This window comes from Raphanus sativus, chromosome 5, assembly GCF_000801105.2.
Source record: "Raphanus sativus cultivar WK10039 chromosome 5, ASM80110v3, whole genome shotgun sequence".
Classification (NCBI taxonomy): Eukaryota; Viridiplantae; Streptophyta; class Magnoliopsida; order Brassicales; family Brassicaceae; genus Raphanus; species Raphanus sativus.
Genome location: NC_079515.1, coordinates 16,955,757 through 16,979,331, shown reverse-complemented (window position 1 = coordinate 16,979,331; position 23,575 = coordinate 16,955,757). Strand labels below are relative to the sequence as shown.

At 32.5% G+C, this 23,575-nt stretch overlaps 1 protein-coding gene across 1 annotated transcript; it reads right to left on the bottom strand.

Moving 5' to 3' along the window:
* Positions 1-5,307: 5,307 nt before the first annotated feature.
* Positions 5,308-7,407, bottom strand: LOC108836914 (GDSL esterase/lipase At1g29660). Its single transcript, XM_018610007.2, has 5 exons — positions 6,983-7,407; positions 6,766-6,890; positions 6,420-6,665; positions 5,816-6,071; positions 5,308-5,722 (listed from the first exon to the last, which is right to left on the bottom strand). Exons 1-5 carry the CDS (start codon positions 7,224-7,226, stop codon positions 5,499-5,501), a joined length of 1,095 nt encoding a protein of 364 aa, XP_018465509.1. The 5' UTR covers positions 7,227-7,407; the 3' UTR covers positions 5,308-5,498.
* Between the last annotated feature and the right edge of the window lie 16,168 nt (positions 7,408-23,575).

The following is a 23,575-nucleotide window of genomic DNA, read 5'->3' as shown; positions in this document are numbered from 1 at the left end:
ACGTCCTTGTCTTGGTTTAAGTTATGCGATCTTGTTTGATTTCCATCACCAAATCCTAACGAAGTCCCTGAAGTATTCGCTGACGTAGTTCCTGAGGTAGTCTCTGAAGTAGTCTCGAATCCCAACAAACTCCACCTTGATGACATCAAACATGATCTACTACTTAGGTTAAGCAAACTCGTGCTTTGCCAGGCGATGCCGAATGCTCCTTAGTGTTCAGACATCCCAAGGAAGTCCACCGCTTCCTCAAACTTCTTAACCGGAACAACCTTGGTTAATATATCAGCAGGATTCCAAGAAGTACATATCTTCTTCACACTTACATCACCTTGAGCAATAATAACCCTGATGAAGTGCATCTTTCTGCTGATGTGCTTAGTCCTCTCATGATACACATTGTTCTTGGCTAGACACAATACACTTTGAGAGTCACACGATATCACCACCGTATCTTGCTTGAATCCAAGCTCCTCCGCTAAGCCCCTTAACTAAATTCCTTCCTTGACTGCTTCAACAAGCGCCATATACTCTGCTTCAGTCGTCGACAATGCCACTACACTTTGTAGACTTGATCTCCAGCTGATTGTATTCCCACCAGCCTTGAAAACATAACCTGAGATCGACCTTCTCTTGTCCAGATCCGAAGCAAAATCAGAATCACAGAAACCTTCAACATTAAATGCCTCATTCTTCCTGAAGCACAGTTTCAGATCTTATGTTCCCTTCAGGTACCTCATTACCCACTTAACCGCAGTCCAATGAACCATCCCAGGCTTACTCATAAACCTGCTAACCAACCCTAACGCATACGCCAGATCACACCTCGTGCCTATCATAGCATACATTATGCTTCCGATAGCATTAGCATATGGAATATCATCCATACATGTCTCTGCTTCATCATCTACTACAGCTGACAATTTGAAATGTGCACCAATAGGAGTAGATACACTCTTTGACTCATCCATGTCGAATACCTTGAGAATCTTCCTGATATAACAAGATTGAGACCGTGTTAGAATCCCCTTTGCACGATCTCTCTCAATATCCATTCCCAAAATCCGTCTTGCTGGTACCCAAGTCTTTCATCTCAAATCTGCTGCTCAGCAACTGCTTCACTTTCCTGATCTCTGCCGCATCCTTTGATGCAACCAACATATCATCCACGTATAGTAACAAATAGATGTATGTACCTTTGGTTACCTCCTTGATGTAAACACAGTGATCATATTCACTCTTCACAAAACTGTGACTAACCACAAACTGATCAAAACACTTGTTCCATTGTCTTGGTGCCTGCTTTAGTCCATAAAGAGCCTTCTGAAGTAGACAGACGTGATCCTCTTTCCCTTTAACCTGAAATCCCTCTGGTTGCTCCATGTAAATTTCTTCTTCAAGTGTACCATGAAGAAATGCAGTCTTTACATCAAGTTGCTCAAGCTCCAAATCCTGATTCACTGTAATTGACAACAAGAACCTTATGGATACATGCTTCACGACGGGTGAAAACACATCTTGATAATCAATACCCTCCCTCTGAGAGTATCCCTTAGCAACTAACCGAGCCTTGAATCTAGGCTTCTCAACACCAGGTATACCAGACTTCAATTTAAAGACCCACTTGCTGCCTATCACCTTACGCTTACTAGGCCTTCTCACAAGCTTCCAGGTTTGGTTCTTATCCAGTGAAGTCATCTCTTCACCACATGCTTCAGCCCACTGCTTTCGCTCTTTGCTGTTCATCGCTCCATGATAGTCTTGAGGTTCTTCAGCACATACATCATCAGCTACATATAGTGCAAACGCTGCTACATCATCTGAGTCAGAGTACCGTGCAGGTGACACTATTCTTCTCCGAACTCTATCTCTTGCTAGCTGATATCCTTCAAGACTTTCACCTTGTTTCTCATCTGCGTCACCAGCTGACTCAACTGTTTCTTCAACAGCTCCACCTGAAGTATCAACTTATGGTCCTGACGCAGATCCTGTTGTATCTTCCAGCACCGTCTGATTTCTTAGCTCATCTGTGACATTTGCTTTCTCCTTGCAGACATTCAAATCCTTGTAGACTTTATCTTCTGTAATTACCACATTCCTGCTTATAACACACTTCTCCTCATCAAGAAGCCAAACTTTGTATCTTTTCACACCCGCTGGATAACTTATGAAGATTCCCTTTTTAGCTCTGGCCTTGAGCTTTCCTTTATCTGCATGGACGTAAACCACTGATCCAAATCTTCTCAGGTGCAGATAACCCGGCTTCTTTCCCAACCAAAGTTCCTCCGGAATGTTCCCATCAATGGCAGAAGATGGACTTCTGTTTGTCACATATGCTGACGTAGATACTGCTTCAGCCCAGAATTTTTCCTCTAGACCCGGCTCAACCAGAAAACATCTCACATTTTCCATCAGAGTCATGTTCATACGTTCAGCTACACCGTTCTGCTGTGGTGTGTATGCACAAGTCCTATTTCTCTTGATTCCATGTTGCTTACAGAAGCTGTCAAACTCTGTGTTGCAGAATTCAAGTCCATTGTCTGTTCTAAGACAACACACCTTCTTCTTGACTTGATTTTCGACCAGCTTCTTCCATTCACAGAATTTACTAAAGGCTTCTCCTTTAGCAGTTAAGAAATATACCCAGACCTTCCTAGTATAATCATCGATAATAAACAAGAAGTATTGCTTTCCTGACAGACTTGGTGTCACACTTGGAGATCCCATAAATCAGCATGTACATACTTGAGAACTTCACCTATATCATGTTTCCCGATGCTGAAGCTTACTCTCTTCTGCTTCCCCATCACACAGCTCTCACAGAAATCCAAATCACCAATCCTCCTCTTATCGATCACCCCTTTCCGGGCAAGAATCTGTAGATTCTTCATGCTCATGTGCCCAAGACGTCTATGCCACAAGACCGTCTCATCCTTAGATAGTTTCTTCCTGACACTGCTGTTTACTTCACCTGACACAGTCTCACCATCTAACAGGTACAATGACCCGGACAAGGTTCCCTGAAGTGCTAGCTTACCATGCTTGTAAAATCTAGTCTTCCCATGTCCACCACTATGCTCAAATCCCAATAAATCCAAGGTTCCCGTGGATATCAAGTTCCTTCTAAATTCCGGAATATACCTGATATACGTGAGTGTCTTAACAGAACGTCCATAAGCTTTGATGTTGATTGTACCAATCCCTTGCACTCCAACCGCGCAATCATTACCAAGAAGAACTTGTCCTGAAGTCAGCTCTTGAAACATGTGAAACCAATCCCTCCTACACGTCATGTGGTAAGAACATCCAGAATCAATCACCCACTTATCATGATGCTACTTATCTCCTATCGAAAGTGCATCATCGTCTGAATCAGGATCTATCACAACCGCTGCCTCAGCTTCTTCTTCATCTCTGCCATACTTCTTCTTGTATGCATAACACTCCCTTTTGGTGTGTCCTTGCTTCTTGCAGAACCAGAAAGTTATCCTAGACCCTGAGATCGATCTAGACTTGCCCTTACCATTCCTCACAGGATCCTTCTTCTCAGTTCTTCCTCTAGCATAGTGACCTTCACCAATATCATGTGAAGCCGAAGAAGATTTCAGATCCTGATCTTTAGACCTTGTTGCACTTGTCACCTCTTCCAACGACAATGTATCCTTACCGTACTTAAGCGTTTCCTTGAGAGAGTTGAACCGTGAAGGAAGCGAATTCAGGAGCAGAATCCCTTGTACCTCCTCTGACACAGTTACATTCACGCTTGACAGGTGAGAGACAATCTTCAAGAAGTCATCGATATTCTCATCCATACTCCGAGTATCAACCATCTTGAAGGTATAGAACTTGTGCTGCAAGTGAATTCTATTCGGTAGAGTCTTTGAGAGATATAACCTCTCCAGTGTAGACCATGTAGAAGCATATGTAGTACACAACTCGATCTTCCTTAACACATGATCCCCAACATTGAGAATGATCAGATTCATCGCCTTCTCTGATCTTTCAAGCCTTTCAGCTTCCTCTTTATCTAACCGCTCTTTGTAAACATCCTCGTCTTCATCCTTCTTCCTAGCTGAGACAGAAGGTGACTCGGACTCTTCTAATACATCCTTTAGACCAAGGACAGACAAATGCGCAAGCATCCTCTTCTTCCACAACGAGAAGTCTCCCTTCCCATCGAACCGCTCCACCTCAATCCTTACTTTAGTAGACATTGAGAACAGCACCTAAGGCTCTGATACCACTTTGTTGGGAAAACTCACCACACAAACTCGCTGAAGTACTCTCTGACACACTTGTCGTAGTACGTTAGAAAGTATGAGTTTGTAGATCTGTGGAGAACAGAAGAAGAACACGGAATTATAGAAGATAGACACAAGAATTTGATATTCCATGGTTCACCTAAATGTGGTTACGTCCCTGGGACCTGGCAATGAGGTAAATCACTATAATCTCAAGTACAAGATATAGTACCTCTCTCTCTCTCTCAACCAAAGCTTACAACCAAGTTAGGTCTTTTCTTGTCACCTTATTACGGCTTGCCAAGTTAGAGAGAAGAGTACACACGAGCTCCTCTTATATAGTAGGAGTTTATTACATTAACCTAGTTGGATTAGGGCATTCGCCCCTTTCCATAAACCTATTAGAAAATATTCCAAAATACTTGCAACTTCCATAACTCCATGAGAAGTAATATTTCCAGGAACCTATCACCTTAAATAAAGTGATATTTCCTTTTCCTAATATGACGTCCTTGTCTTGGTTTAAGTTATGCGATCTTGTTTGATTTCCATCACCAACTCCTGACGAAGTCCCTGAAGTATTCGCTGACGTAGTTCCTGAGGTAGTCTCTGAAGTAGTCTCGAATTCCAACAAATTTAAACCGAATTGTATATAAAACACACAAAGATGTGCCTCATGTGAGTCCAGGTGTGGAAAACGAAATAGCATGTGAAATACCACTAGGTTACTGTAACTTTGTTTTAATTATTTACATTTTACTAATATATATCTGATTTCAATTTATTTTTCTTTAAAAAAAAATATATATATATATATATAAATAGAAAAATAAATTAAAAAATATAGTATTTCTGGTTTAAAACTTTATATCCGATCCGACTCGGAACCGAAACGAAACTGATTAGTAAGTCTTCCAAATACCTATTGGATACAGATTTTAAATAACCGAAATACTCGGACCCGATCGGATTGTATCCGAAACCAAACCGAATACCTGAAATCCCAGGTCTAGTTGATTCATTGTGTTTTTTTTCTTGTAAGGTGTTGAAACCCGTGACGCTTTCAATATTAATTGATCAAACTTAATTAATATTTGATATATCTTTCCCATGCATACTAGATTCATTTCAGCGAAGCTGTTAATACCCCTTATTTTTGTCATTATTTGGGAGCACATAACTTCACAATCTTTTTCCAAACAACTGATTTAAAACATGAAAACATACACTTGGTTGAGAAGTCTCCTATTCTCTTTTCTTTTAAAGTCGTGCTAACGCTGAAATATCGATTGGATAAACGTCGTCAGACGATTGCGCATTGTAAGATCGTTGTGCTATGATCGTGTTCGCACGATCCGTTGGATGAAATGCATCCCAAAACACGTACTCATCTCTGTTCGGACACGGGGCTTGTCCTGGTAGACATGTAAGCTGACCTCCATTCCTTCCAACTCCGCAACACGCAGCGTTCGTTACCCTAAACCCTGAAAACATTCATTCGCGCAGACCAAACATATGTTAAGAGTATAAACTACAAGGAAATATCCACTGTGTGATTCATGAAAATTTATGTGTACCATAAGCAGAGGGATTGGCGATTATGTCCTGGAAAACGCCATAAGCATTAATGTATGTAAACCTAGCATCAGAGTGGTCGCTGTTGAGCTGTTGGACCATGGACTTAAGCCTGCTGTTGAAGATTCTGTTGGCCGAGTTGATACGTTCCACGCAAGTTGTTCCATCGGGGCTGCCCTGTGCAAGGGAGTTCGGGCTACACCCAATGGCTCCCACTCCTACCAGTGCAAACTTTCTAGCGCCATAGTTGTATAGGGCCTTCATAAAAATCCAAAGAAAGATTGTGGAACAAGGAAAGTAAAGTCAGAACTGAACTAGATGAATCTCTTTTAGAGAGCTAAATATGAAACTTTATAACCAAAAATGAAGTTCATAGCATAAATTTCTTTCCAATTTTTTTTGAGCTAATGTCTAATCTTTGGCTAAAATTTGAAACTTTATATTGATTTGGACCAAGTTCATAAACATCCATTTATGAAGATCATATCAACAAATGGCTCCTCCCATGACGAGGATATAGCACAAGAAAAAAATAAAAAACAGAGGACTTATTGCATAGCGCATAGTCTCATCTAACTAAAAGTAACTTAAATTGAGAAATCTTACATTGAGCTGGTCTCTGTAACGATTGATAAGATCATCAGCATATTGTTCGGGGGTGTACTGTCTGCTAGTGGAGTAGAATTGAGGCATGAAGTAGTTATTAAGATAGTCATTGCTTCCCAAACCGACAGAGTAAATGCACTGCCTGAGGTAATCAGCTGCACTATTTTCATCTCCAAGAATTTGTACCACTTGTGACACTGTGTTCAGATAATTCTGGACCTGTCCACTAAATGTTATCCTTTGTCCCTTCATTTCCAAAAGCAAAACAAACAAACGTTTACAATTTTTTTTTACTTTTTTCCTAAACGGAAACAGAAGAAATTTATTAAAAAGTGGTTCTGGTTACCAATTGTTGACCGGTTTCTTCTCTGATTCCCGCAGCTGCAGATGCGTAGTTGACTCCTTGAAGTATCTGCTCGCCACTAACATCACTATACGCGGGAATGTAGTTATCAAATCCAAGTAGCTCAGCTACATTATATTACACGAAATGTCAAAAAAAAAAAGACATGTTAGCTTCTGATACCAAAAGCTATTGTTTTGTAAAGAAGAAGGGTGTATACCTATCTCGTCAACGGTAGTTTTTCCGTTGGAAAAGCGGCCGGTTGGGCGACCCAAATCAATGCCGTAAGGGTAATAATCAGCTCTTGCAATAGAGGCAAGACGATTGTTGTTTCCATTATCAACCAAAGAATCACCAAAGATGAAATAACATGGAACTTGAGGCTCTGCTTTTACTCTAAACCTTAAACCCAAATACAAAACTAACATAGAAACTAAGCACCATTTCTTCAAGTAACTCTCCATCGATCACAACCAAAACAAAAATACTTAGGGATTGATTTTTATGTATTGTATAACACAATGTATTGATGAAGTAAGTGTATTCTTTAAAATGGGAAGTGCAGGGGTGGTGGTGGTTGTGAAATGTGGAGAAACAAGAGAAGCTTTGAGTCTATATATGGAGTCCGAGTGAGTAGTTTTATTTTATTTATTTTTCTTTCGTAGCTGTTGTTAATTAAATTTGTAGTTACTTAATTTTAAGATCGGTGGATCCAATATAATAATACTATCGTTTTTAAAACTGGTTCTATAATAATAATAATATAGTTAAGGACATGTGTTAAAAAAAAGAGTCAATGACATATTTATGGGGTTAAAAAAACTCTGTGAAATGTACTTTCGTGTCACGATCGGTCCTATCGTCTGGTTGGTCGATTTTGAAGTAAATTTTTAAAATTGTACGTACTATTGTAAATTTTTGAAAAGTGTGCTTTGAAGTTAATTAGTCTTAACTATGTAAAATTTTGTCTTGGATTTCATGAACTAAATAAAATGTGCTAACTTTACCAAGAGTACTCTGATCTAACGGCATTGTGTTTTTAAATACTACTCCCTCCGTTTCATTTTATTTGTCGTTCTAGACTTCGGCACACAGATTAATAAAACATTTAATTTTGTATATTTACTAGATAAAAACATCATTACCAATACACCTAATCCAATAGAAAAATAGATTAGAATAAAAAGTCAATAAATTTTGCATTGAAATCATAAAACGACACTTATTTTGAAACGAAAATTTTGCTCCAAAACGACATCTAATTCGAAACGGAGGGAGTATCATAGTTAATACTCCCTCTGTTTCATAATAAGTGTCACTCTGAGCTCATTTTCTTGTTACACAAAGAGTATCACTTTACAATTCCAATGTAAATTATACTAATTTTCAGCTGAAAATTAATTGCAAACGGCATTGATTTTTATAAATAATTTTATTTATCTAAAATACTATTGGTCAAAGAGGTATGATTAATTACAACTTACATATATTTCAACAACTTTCTTAATATGTGTGAAAAATGTCATAACGACACTCTTTAAGAAACGGAGGGAGTATTATTCTAAAGAAATTCAAACTGTTCATTTGTTTTTGAAACTGAATTCAAAATTTTTATTGTGTGGTGGTTTTAATTTTAGAATATTTTTTCAAACTGAAATTGAAATCACAATGTGACATTTTACTTTGTGCCAGCCAGCTTATGCATTCTCGTGGTAGGTTCAATTCGACGTGGCAATTCTTACCTACACTAAACCTGCTGCTTATGTTAGAACTCAAATGTATCGTGCCAGGGGCGGAACTAGCCAATATCATAACATGGGACACATCATATTAAGCAACAAAATTTTCAACTAAAAGTGCTATTAGCATTGAATATTTAACCAGTTGAAATTACAGGTTTTCAGAAAAGTTAATGAAAAAAAAAAAAAAAAATTATGCGTCACTTGCCCAGATTCTATTAAAAATGCAGCTTTGGTAAAATACTCGGTTGTAAGAAAAAGGATAAATGTAATAATAATTGTGTAAATGGTGGAACTGTAGCTGTCATATAAATCATATTTCTGTGGTTGACAAAAGAAAATCATATTTCTGTTACTTTTAGGATTTCGATTTTAAAAATGGAAGAAGTGGAAAGTAAGTAAGTAGAGTTAGGTTTGGGGATTAATTTCACGTGGACTCTTTGTGAAAAGTTTTTCGACATGTATATAAGAAAAGGACCGGTGCTTATACCGTGCGCAATAAGTAATATATACATAAAATTATAAATCGATCATATGATGCAAATTTGAACTCGCTGGTTCAAATTTTAGTTTAGAACATGGTATGTTATGTATTTTGATCGATTGTTTTAAAGTAGCGGAACCAGGCGCGACGCGACTAGAGTTTCCAAGGAAAATAGACTTACCGGTGCAGTAAGGCAGGGGTGTTTTACACGCGTAAGTGCTTAAATCTCACGGTACATAATTACGTACAGGTTTATACTTGTGTGTACTAGCTTTGAGAAATAAGAACTTCATATGTATAAAGGTATTAGAATATATTATCTACGTAGAATTTTATGAGTTTTGTAATAGGCAAAAAAACATAAAATTTGCATGTGATATCTACACGGAAATTTTCCATCAATCAAAATTAATAAGAAGAAGTGAGTAACAAAAACTTAAAACATCAACAAATAGGTAGATGCGGCATAGCCTGACCATCCTATAGAATTAATACTAGATTTTGACTGAGCAGGGTGTCAATATATTTTATCATTATTTATACTAAATGTTATACAGAATTTACATTGTGTACTAATATAACATTTTTGAGAAATAACAATATCTTTAGTTACATTGAATAATCTTTCTTCTTTTTGCATTGTACAATAAAGTATATAACCGATATTTATTGGACATCATATACACAAATCTAACATTTTATAATAATATTTATGTATAAAATATCTAGAAAATAAATTTTCTGAAATAGAAATAGAAAAATAGATAAATATGAGTTAGTATGTATTAAAAGATGATACATTAGTTATAATATTTTAAGAAAATAAAAATATTGTTGGAAATTTATTCCATAAAATATTTGATTTGTATAGTTGTATCCATAGTTTTCAAAATAGTGAAGATGTATGTATTGTGAAAATATTTTATAAATCACGTTATGAAAGATCATAATTGTCTTGCTGATTGTACATGTCAACTTAATTGATTTAAGAGAATAATGTTTAGTTTTAATTATTTCTTGGTTAATTATCTAAATATTATTTTTATACCTAAAGATTATGAAGATGCTGAATATATGGTTCTAAACTTAATTAGCAATATTTTCAAAAAAAAAGTATAGTTTTTTTTGAAAATTTTAATGAGCTAAAATGGCTAGGAATGTGATCTAAATTTGCAATAAGTATTTATTTGTATAAGTGATAATATATATATATATATATATATATATATATATATATATATATATATTAAAATTTACCCGATTAAATAATTGTTTAATATGACATTTCTGAACATAATTATTTATATTTTATATTGAGTAATTTTATTTTGTCTTGTAAACCATCAATTGTATCATCCATATTTTTTAGAATATGATATGTATATCGGCACAAATGTATTTTAATTTTTTTATGGATCAGAATTTTATGATAATGTATAACAGAATTGTTGTATATATTATTTAAAATATATGAGGCTATATATTTTATATTTTCAACACTTATCATACTAAACCTACATGGGGTATTATTTATATGAAAATATATGTAATGTAATACATTTATATATTATATAAATTATTCTTTCTATGTGAATTTATTTTTATTTATTACTAACAAATAATAAAAATAGTTGTATAATTTTTTTAAAAAATATTTTTCATTAACTATTTAAAGCTAGGTTTATTAGTTATTTCCAAACACACACATATATAATAAATTAGGAAAAGACAATAAATATTATAAGTTAAGTTTATTAATTATCGTTTCCATACTTTTTTAGTTAGAATTCAGTTTTAGAAATGCATTAACTAAACAGAAAAGACAAAAAATTATAGAAGGTAAATTAATTAATAACTTCAGTAGCATGCCTTTGTAAATAAGTTTCAAAACCAAGAGATATGTATTGTTGTACTTCTATTTTAATAAATAGATGCGGGATCGTATATTTTTTTTTGAGAAAAAGGATCGTGTACTTTTAGAAATAAGAGAAATATATTTTTAATTTATATGAATTTATCTATAATCAAGTTTCAGTTTGCTATGTAAGGTTGAAATAACAAATTTCGATTTCTTTTATATTGATATTAATTATATTAGATTCTTCATTCTTGTTCATATTTTACTAGTGAATCTAGATATTTTAAGATGTATGTATGTTATCAAAATATATGAAAAGTGTACTAAAGATCAATAACTATATTATACATAAGAAACGGAGTAATAACTATATTATATGTAGTTATCCCCCACCCAAAAAAACTATATTACGTAGGGTGTGCGGACAACTCACAAAGCCGACATAACAGTAAAGGGTGGTGAGTGGAGAAGTTTGCTTGACCAATCCAAACTTTTTGTGAATCCACCAATAATCAAAAGATATAGAATGGGCTTGAATTGAACCCTCTTTGTTAATTCATTTTTGAAACTTTTTTTTTAGTTATCAGTAACATCATACGTTAACGTCAGTCGCATTGTAATAAGATTTATTAACGTGACCATACCAATTATACGTTAACGTCAGTCGCACTGTAACAAGATTTATTAACGTGACCATCCTTATTATAGTGCAATAAAGAGTCCAATCAATTTTTTTTTTTTTTTAACTTTAGTCCAATCAATTTTGGTCTGATCTGTGGATCGATTAATTACTTCCCTCTTCTACAAGCTGAGAGCAATGTATATCCACAAAAGTTAACTAATCCAAATGGTTTCGGTATCTCTACGGGGCATGAACACAATTATTTAGCCGTCTGTAGAGCGCTCACTTTTCCACTTGGCTTTGATGAAATGGTTCACGGAGCTACGAATTTGAATCTCCTGCAAGTGCTATTTTACCGAGTTTTGAAACAAAGCCCATTCAATATAACAGCATGATGAAATCGTTAAAAAAAGAACAAACATCTTTTGTGGCCAAGATGAAGCTAGTTTCAAAAATATAAAAGGTGTACATGGATGCATGATGACATGCCAAAACAATCTTGTAAGAGCTTTTAGTTCTACATTTCATCTACAAATTAACTATCCTATATGAAAACATAGTCATCACAGACTCACAGATTTAGTTTTGATTCAGTTCTACTACTTTTTTTTGAGCAACTGCAACACTCAAACATTCTTTTGTTTGCCAATAAAACTATAGTAATTGATTCGTAGTTATTTAGTTCTATTCCTTTTTTCTCTGAAACACAATTTAGCCTATTTACATTTATTTACAATTGGCGTTCACTGTCGATTTCACGATGTACTAGCACCCAAATTGGTCTTATACTATAAGGAATCAATGGTTGAGATTAATTGGTTCATAATGCCAATTTTGTTTAATCAGTCGCCACTGCTATAAATGAAAGTTAGTTGGGGGTTTATATAGTTGTAGGGCAGCCCCAAAAAAGTAAAAACTGAGTTAGTAAGGAACGTGCTCCTGCTTTAAAATCTATCAAGACGTTGACTGTAACACCCGTATTTTACAAAATAAAATAATAAATAAATAATAATAAATAATTCTGAAATCTCCATTTATTAATTCGCATAAATCGTTTCAAGATCCGTAAATCCAATAAATAACCTTAAATCCCAACATAGTATAATTAATCTCGAGAATATCGATAAAAACATAAATCTGAAAGTCTAGAAAAAAATAAATAAAATTACCAAAAGCACCGATCCGATAGAAATCACTCATGTCCGTCAGTCTCACCTGAAAGGAGAAAGAAAAGAGGAGTGAGCAACAGGGGAGTCGCTCAGTGAGGTATGGGATGCTAATCCCGAAATCCATAGACCCGGACATAGTACTCCGAATAAATATAATTTAATCCTAACATGAGTCAAACACGGTACCTAAAGCACCCATAAAACAAACAATGGTCCTAGCGGGGTGCACTTCCACTGCCCACTAACGGACCAAAATCTCCGCCGAAAAAGTGCTCGGTAACACACGCCCGTAGACGATTTATCGACCTCGAAGCCTTGGCACAACAGGTTGACTAAGCTGTGCCGCAGCATCTCCACACCAAATCTACTGGTCCCCGGCCAACTCACAGAATTACGTCTCTGTGGTCGGCTAACATCCTAATCACCTCAATATAATATATATGTATATGTAATCAATTATAATGAACAAGCATTGTTGAACCATCTAACATCCTATTTCCATTTTAAACAAAGAACCTAAAACTAAACAAGCAAAGATAGACTCGATTTCACGCAAACGGAACATATTAGAAATAAATTATACTTATCCAAAATTCTAAACCGTGTACGAGAAGTTCAGGAATAGACCCTCACCTTAGCAACTGGCCGAAACGAACAACGGGAATGATCAACTAAGGTCAATAGAAAACCCGCTGAAAGCTCGCCCAGAAATCCCGCTGGAAGCTCGCCGGAAATCTCACCGGAAAAATTGACTAGTGACTGGTCGTTGAATAATTCAACAACAACTTGTCACGCGCAAAGAAATACTTTGACTTGATGAGAATAAAGGGAAGAAGAGGAGTCTAATATATAGGAGAAGGGAGGGAGAAAAGTTTTCTCAACTTCCAATGTGGGACAAAAGAAGTAGAATTGAAAAGGTTTTAATAAAAAGAAAACAATTGGGCTTGGCCCTAAAATCAGGGTCGTTACTTGTAACGCTCCGACCGCCCACGGCTAATGGGCCACCCACGCCCGCTCTCTCGGCCCGTGGGCCCCATCCCATCCGACGGTCGGTCGTTAATTTTCCAAGGCTCGAAATCATTGTTTACTGACCTTGCAATCACCACCCGACCTTTCCCCGTGCTTTGGCCTCACTCACACGGTATTGCGAATCACTTCCCGATAGGTCACCCATCCTTTCACTACTCCAACCCAAGCACGCTTAACTCTGGAGTTCTAAACGAATGTGTGACGGAAAAGGTAAGTCAACTTTGGTGATATAGGTAGCCAAATCAATTCTCTTAAGTCTTTTCACATATCACAACTCGGGATGTTACAATTCACCCCCTCTCAAAGAATGCAACGTCCTCGTTGCGCCCCACGACAGGTCTCAAGACGCCTCTCAGGTCAGAACTGAGACGGCTAACCAGCTCTGATACCACTTGTAACGCTCCGACCGCCCACGGCTGATGGGCCACCCACGCCCGCTCTCTCGGCCCGTGGGCCCCATCCCATCCGACGGTCGGTCGTTAATTTTCCAAGGCTCGAAATCATTGTTTACTGACCCTGCAATCACCACCCGACCTTTCTCCGTGCTTTGGCCTCACTCACACGGTATTGCGAATCACTTCCCGATAGGTCACCCATCCTTTCACTACTCCAACCCAAGCACGCTTAACTCTGGAGTTCTAAACGAATGTGTGACGGAAAATGTAAGTCAACTTTGGTGATATAGGTAGCCAAATCAATTCTCTTAAGCCTTTTCACATATCACAACTCGGGATGTTACATTGACGGTGGACATGTTTATCTGCAAATATATTTGTTTTACTTCGCTAATTTAATAGTTTGTTATGTTTGATGAATTTATGTGAATTCATCTCTTTTGTATTGAGAAAAAAAAATCATCCTTTGTATGACAACTATACGACAGAGATCATTAGGTTAATGACAAATTATTTGAGTTAATTATAGAATATTGTAAGAAATTGCGTATCACTTTTAGTAATTTAGCTCATGTTCTATATCATCAAAACTTGAGAAGAAGTTAAGCAAACTATAATAGATTTTGCTTACTCTACCTTCACTTTAAGGATATTGTCTAACCGATTCGAGTGACATTATTGATCCAAGAAAATGTTGGTTTTGTAATAAATCGCTGGGACTCATCATCTATCATTCGAAAATTGATTGCATCTGATAGAAAAGAATACAATTACACGCCATAGTGTTATGTCAGGGACGATGTATTTATTTATTTTGTTACAAAACATGTAAATTTATAGACTTGATTAGACATACGGATGATATAATAGTTATAGTTATAGTTCAGTTGTAAGTTTAAGGTCATGATTAGTAACGTAAATTGGTTACGAAATTTGGAAAATGCTCTACTCAGCCGTAATTAATTTGAAAAAAGTTCGGAAATGATGAAACATAAACCGATATCTTCGTGGATGGCAACTTTAAAGCATCTACAAAAGGATTTTCTATTTTAGAATTTGCAAAATTTTAAATTTGAAGTTTCAATATATTCTTTTCTAAAAGGAAAATTTCAAACCTAACTTCAAAGTTATTGTATTTTACATTATGGTCTTTTTATTTGTTATAATTAATATAAATCCATAAAACTTATAAATAACTAGCACATATATAAAAATATCACATTAATATTAATTAATAAATCTTACAGTAAATTTATAAATTATAAATATAAATAAATAACTAAATATTAAACTACAAGAAAAAGACACTATATTTTGTAGCTTGCAAAACTTCATATTTGAAGTTTAAAGATGTTTTTAAACTTCATATGTGAAGTCTAAAGATGTATTTAAACCTTAAAACTTCTTATTTTAAGGTTTATATTTAGTTTTATGTGTAAAACTAAAGTTTATGAAAACAAATATGAAATATTATAAGAAATGATTTTTTAAAATATTAAAATAATAAACAACAAAATATTTAAAAATCATAAAATATAATATATAACTGTAAGGACCAAAATGCAAAAAAAAATGTAAAATTTCAAATTTAAAGTTTTGTGTACTGACACTCTATATTTCAAGTTGCACTATTAAAAATTTCAAATTTGAAATTTTGAAATTTTCTTTGGGAGAATAAAAAACTTCAAATATGAAGTTATAGAGCGTGTTTTGGAGATGCTCTTTATCTGATGGAGATAAGTTCTTTTTGTTAAAATTTAAAATTATAGACCATATATATCTCAATTTATCCTTGTCATTATCGCACAATATGTGTTGCTAATATTATAGTTACATAACAAATTTGTTTATGTAGATAATACTAAAAGAGTTAGGACCATATTAATGTATATTTTAACTAAAAATGGAGGAAAATAAAATTAAAAATGGAGGAAAAAACTAAAAATGTTTGTTGGATCTAGAACAAAGAAAAAATAAATAATAAATAAATCAAACTTTATGTTTCAATCTTGTTAAACTGGAACGCATGATGCGGTTAAAATGCGAGCATAATAATGTGGTTTGTGTGGAACTTCTTTTAATATATATTTTTTAAATTACAAATAAAATTTCAAAAGTTATACAAAAATCATCAAATGATCTTATTCTCTTCAAAAAGAATATGTATAGAAAATTAAATATCAAAAATAATTGATGAATATTTAACAATTATTATATTTATACTCCATTAATATGTCAACATTCAAATATTATCCCACACTATTTCTTACTCTAATCACATTAATCCCGCATAATACGTGTTTCTTATGTAAACCAAAATTGAAATATGTACTATAAAACCGATGTTACCATTATCCTCTTTTTATTATTCCAGGTGCATTTTTAATAACAAAATTTGCATTCATATGTGATTAATAAGAATATCATTGTTTAGGTGTCACAGTGAGAGTGATTCTCATATCATTTAGTACAAAATTCTCATTTATCTAGAACAATTACATACAATGTCATTGCATTATATAATGTCATTGCTTATTTTCTACTACATACTATAATTGGTTCAGATGATTTCTCTCTCTAGGCCACTAGATATATGTGTATGTATATAATGCAATTGATAATGAAAGTAAATTAAATAAGACTATCAGGAAAGATTCATCTGGTCTTACTTTCAAACAATATTTGTTTTATTGATTATACATTTTTGATTTGTTAACTCAAATCGGCCGTGTTAATATACTTAATTCGATTTTGATAAACTGGATTTAGTACAAAACTTTAATTTTCACATATATATTTGAAATGATTTCTGATAATTTGGTGTAAAACCATTCTATATTTGTTCCTCATCGTGTTCTTTTCTTTTGTTTTGGTATGTTATATTTGTTTTATATTGTAGAAGTTTGTGTTATAAATTTTCTTTTATATATATATGTACTTCTTAAAGTTCTTACGTGTTACAAATGGTCCAATGGGAGCAAGAATTTCCAGGAGCATTTGAAACGTTTCGTTTCTGAGCGGAAGAGCCGTTTTTCAAATAATGTTCGATTGATTATGTATTAATCAATACTAGATTTTGACCCGCACACCCGTGCGGATATGTTTTTTATAAAATGTATTGCTATTTGTTTTCCATGTCAATATTAGAATTGAGTAAAAAACCTGAATCCAAAAAATCGAAACAATCCCGATCAATAAAAAGTACGAACCCTAACCAAAATTGATTAAATATCCAATTTATTCAAAATTTTGGTATTTAGATAACTGAAATAGAATCCGATCCGAACCAAAGTATTTCGGATACCTGAATGTATTTGAAAAAGATTTATATACTTATATATACATATATATATTATTTTAGATTTAATGTATATTAAAACATCCAGAATATATATGATACTTTTAAATTGGTTTAAATAATTGAAAATATATATAAATAGTGAAATATAAATATTTAAAATAGTTAAAGTATACTCAAAACACTAAAAAAATACTTAAAATAATGATTGATTCTATATCTAAATATTTAAATGAAACTAATTTAAATGTTAAGTTTATGTATTCTGATATATGTTATTGAAATTTATATGTAATATATTATTTTGTTTATATATTTTGAAATTTACGGTATATAATGAATTTTAAAAATAATTTAAATGGATTATCCGAACCCGAACAAACCCGCAAAGATTTGATTCAAATACAAATCAAAATTTAGAAATATCTGAATGGGGCTGAAATCTTTGACCCTAGAAACCCGAAACCCAAATAGATCTGAACCAAATACGAATGGGGTACCCGAAAGCCCACCCCTAATTCACAATCTATTTTTTTGTTTTAAAAACATAACAACCATATAATTAATAGTATTTTATATGTACTATCATATAAATAATCATATATGTTATATTTTAAATATTTAATGTGAAATATAAAAACCATAATTTAAGTTGGTATATGAAATTTGACTTTTATTGTATTTATATATATATATAATATATATATATATATATATTGAGAACATTTTTTAATAATGGTTATAGGAAAATATTTTATTAAAAATAAAATTTTGAAAATATCTATATTTTGAATCCATTTTGATTAAAACATTTTTAGCTATAAACAGGTCTACGTAAGTGATTTAGAAGGTTTCATTGTCCAAACGTGAAATAGTCAGAATACCAATTTTCGGTAAAACAAAATAAAGATTTTTTTGTGTCAAATGAATTTTAACCAGTTTGTATATACGGTTTTGTGAGTTAGCACTATTGTTAGATGATAAACAAAGATTCACTTTCTAAAATAAATACTATAAATAAAAATATATGCTTTCAATCAACGTTGCCTTTTATAACCAAATGATACGTGTTAGGCTAATTAATAGGATATAAATATTATTCCTAAATAATAGCTATAGATTAAATGTCAGTGGCATTCAATGGTAATTTTTTAGAAATATTCAGGGTTAAATACTAAATGTACTTCTATTTTAATAGATTAGATATTTTATAAGTATCATCATATAAATAATCATATAATTAATAGTATTTTATATATATCATACAAATACTCGGACCACTTCATGTTTGAGTAATTGAATAACCGTTCGATATCAAAAAATAATATATATATATATATATATAATCGATAGAAAATTTGTAATTCTTATTTTATATTATAAATGATTTTCTGTTTTTATTAAAATAAATTTTGAAATTATATTGAAAATTATTCTATGCTAAACCGGATAAAATTTTAAATTGTATGTACTTCTTGTTACACATATAAACCGGTTTAGTGATGTTCTCGTTAATTGTATCATAGTTATTTGGTAGTGAAATTTTAATGTTAGTTGTTGTAAAATGGGTAGTAGAAATTTTGGCATCCTTTATATTCTCTTCGTTTAGTAATATATATATAAACCTAATTATGCATAGTGGGATGTGGTTGTACGAAAGATGAAACCAATTTGTATTGGTTTGCAGATACAAATATTATTATTGGGTAACCAAATTTTGGTGGGCTTGTTATTTGTTCTATGTTCGAAAATACGCTAGGCATAACGTGTGCGATTAGGTAGGACCTAGCGCGTAATCAGTTAATCGGAGATTACGCGGAGATTAACCGGGAGGAAATTTAGGGTTTTTATGTAGTGTTAACCAGTTATATAAAATTATTTTATAAAAAAAATAGTAACAACCACTTTGGCGTAGTGGCTAGTGCTGTATTAATATAAAGAGGTCATGGGTTCGAACTGTGGTCTCTCCTTTTTCTGGGGTTTTCAGGTTTTTTCACATTTTAATGAAGGGCAAAAATGTATTTTAAGCTTCATCTTCTACAGAACTCGTCTGCAACCCTACAATACGGCGTTTTAAAGTTTTTTGCCATCAATTTCATCATTTTCTTTCGATTTTCTTCATGGTTTTACCCATGTTTCATAGATCTAAGTAGAATACATCAAGCTTTTGTTCAAAATCGAATATCAGAAGAATCTTTTTTCAACACTTCCGAGTTTTTGGCCGAGTTGGGTCAAATCGAAACGGTAGAGCACCGTCGAGCGTATTTCCGCCGCATATTCGGGCGCACAGACCGCGTTTTCGAACACGGGTTCTAACTAAATGACGTAAAAGAAATTGTAAAGATGTGAAGATAATGTCAATGGCATAAGCCGTAAATATTAGGGAAAATTTAGGGTTAATTTTTAATTGTACTTCAGTTTTAATAGATTACTAGATTTTGACCCGCACACCCGTGCGGGTATATTTTTATAAAATGTATTGCTATTTGTTTTCCATGTCAATATTAGAATTGAGTAAAAAACCTGAATCCAAAAAATCAAAACAATCCCGATTAATAAAAAGTACGAACCCGAACCGAAATTGATTAAATATCCAATTTATTCAAAATTTTGGTATTTAGATAACTGAAATAGAATCCGATCCGAACCAAAGTATTTCGGATACCTGAATGTATTTGAAAAAGATTTATATACTTATATATACATATATATATATATATATTATATTATTTTTAGATTTAATGTATATTAAAACATCCAGAATATATATGATACTTTTAAATTGGTTTAAATAATTGAAAATATATATAAATAGTGAAATATAAATATTTAAAATAGTTAAAGTATACTCAAAACACTAAAAATACTTAAAATAGTTATTGATTCTATATCTAAATATTTAAATGAAACTAATTTAAATGTTAAGTTTATGTATTCTGATATATGTTATTGAAATTTATATGTAATATATTATTTTGTTTATATATTTTGAAATTTACGGTATATAATGAATTTTAAAAAATAATTTAAATGGGTTATCCGAACCCGAACAAACCCGCAAAGATTTGATTCAAATACAAATCAAAATTTAGAAATATCTGAATGGGGCTGAAATCTTTGACCCTAGAAACCCGAAACCCAAATAGATCCGAACCAAATACGAATGGGGTACCCGAAAGCCCACCCCTAACTCACAATCTATTTTTTTCTTTTAAAAACATAACAACCATATAATTAATAGTATTTTATACGTACTATCATATAAATAATCATATATGTTATATTTTAAATATTTAATGTGAAATATAAAAACCATAATTTAAGTTGGTATATGAAATTTGACTTTTATTGTATTTATATATATATATATATATAATATATATATATATATATTGAGAACATTTTTTAATAATGGTTATAGGAAAATATTTTATTAAAATTTTTTTTTTTGAAAATATCTATATTTTGAATCCATTTTGATTAAAACATTTTTAGCTATAAACAGGTCTACGTAAGTGATTTAGAAGGTTTCATTGTCCAAACGTGAAATAGTCAGAATACCAATTTTCGGTAAAACAAAATAAAGATTTTTTGTGTCAAATGAATTTTAACCAGTTTGTATATACGGTTACGTGAGTTAGAACTATTGTTAGATGATAAACAAAGATTCACTTTCTAAAAAAATACTATAAATAAAAATATATGCTTTCAATCAACGTTGCCTTTTATAACCAAATGATACGTGTTAGGCTTATTAATAGGATATAAATATTTCCTAAATAATAGCTATTGATTAAATGTCAGTGGCATTCAATGGTAATTCTTTAAAATATTCAGGGTTAAATACTAAATGTACTTCTATTTTAATAGATTAGATATAGATTTGATTGATTGGTCTGAGGTTATTGATAAAAAATATTTGTCTAAGTCATTTCGTTTCCTTTTGTCCAAGTTACTTCTTTTTTGTCCAAGTTACTTCTCTTTTTATCTAATTCACTTCCTTTTTTGTGAGTTTCGAGAATATCCCCATTTATAGGTCTTTGAGATCCACATCAATGAATTGAAAGGTCCGAACGATCAACCCTGCAATCAGTTGTTAGGATCAATAGGTCTTCAAAATCGTTCATTTTAAAAAATTGAAACCTTTTTATTTGATGATCATAATACTTCTCAAAAATCAAAATTCTTGATCAATGGAGGAATAATATCACCATTTTTGTTTAATAAGATACCAAAGTGGATGATTGACTCATTCCATACTATAATATATATAATATATATATATATATATATATATATATATATATGAAAGTAAAGTACATAAGACTATCAGAAAAGTTTCATCTGGTCTTACTTTCATGCGATATGTACTTTATTGATGAAGACTTCTATATTTGGCAACTCAAACTATCGTGTTAATTTTATAGATTTACACTAATTTAAATCTATCATATAAATATTTATCATTTAGCCTAAATGATTTGATAGAAACATTGATTATGAAATTGACGCCGATTGAATCTGATCTTTTGGCTGATTGTACAATACAAATTTACAAATTGCATTAAATCTCTTAACTTAAACACCAAGATTCTAATATTAAGGAATCATCACGTAATTACTTTTAATCTTATTATTGTTTTCTATATGTTCATTTCTAAATTATATTACTTTCCATAACTTTCAAATTAGCAGCTAAAAGTTATGGTTTAATACGATTGATTTTTGCGAGTGAATATTCGTTTGTCTCTAATCTTTCATATGAAAAATCCTAACTATGAATACTATATATCTACGGACTGAAATTCATCGACATCACAGTCTTCCAGTTTGTTAACTAGCAAAAGAAAATGAGTGGCATGAAATTCATCTTTGACATGATTTGTTGTTTTATCAGTTGTTTTGAAGATACTATTCACATCATTTGTGGTTTTATCAGTTGTTTTCGTATTTATTATTCTATTGACTATGTTTCATTATATTTATAATTTATCTTATGAAAGCAATAGTTCTATTATCTATGTTTTTTATCTTTAAATTTATAACTAATTTTATATAAGTTTTTGCTTATCCTTATAGATTGACTTCAATAAAATATACTTCAATTACACCTAAATAATTATACAAGTTTAAAAAATCATTTCTTACATTATATGCACAATTTCATTCAATATTTTATTATATAACATGTAATACTATAATTTTAACTTTATAATATCTGTAAATTAAAAAATTTAATCTTTTTTAGTCCATTCACCATGCGAAAGACGTGGATTACCACCTAGGGTTATGTAAACACTAAGCATGTCTGAATGCAGATTCATAAATTTATCTAGAATGATCAACTTGTGTATATTACGCAAGACTATATTTTTACAACAAAATCTTACGACGTAAATATCTTCATGACCGACCTGAGATACTAAAATTTATTAGTGACAGAATTTATGGAATGGATATCTTATTGATTTAATATTGCTATAGTTTTATCAAGTAAATAAAATTTAAATATAAAATAAATAAGACTACAGTGAAACCTCTATAAATTAATAATGTGGGACTACACCAAAACTATAATTTTTTATTAATTTATAGAGATTGTTAATTTATCGAGATACTTGATGTCTTGCATATTTGCATTGTTTTAACCATTCATTCATAGGCATTTGCATCATATAGATTAGGATTTAGGCATGTTTAGGTTGCATTTGGCATACATATGTCTCTATCAGGTATTGGAACACCACATGGAGTTCTTGGAGACATTTGGAAGCAATGTGCTCAAAAAGGGGGTGAAAGATGAGCATGGATGGAGGTCTTCGAGACATCTTCTGTTGCTAAGATTTTGTGGAGACATAGGAAATTGAGTTAGCTTTCTAATGGAAGTGGTTTCAAGTCATTTGGAGATGTAACGAAGAAGTTATGACCAATTTACTAGAGACATATCCATCCGGAGCAACCTGACCGGAGCGACCCTGGCTGGCCGCTGTGACTTCACTCCTGGAGCGACCTCGGCGCAGCGACTCACCCAGCCCGCTCGTCTTCTTCGACCAACCCGCAGCGACCACCCGGAGCGACCCCTCCTGGTCGCTCCACCCCTTTATGCTACCGATTTTATGATTTTTCAAGGACCTTTTTGCAATTTCTTATGCACGTTTTTACTCTGAAAAACCTAATGTTTAAGTATGTTGTAGCCACCTTTTGGCAGATTATCTTTGA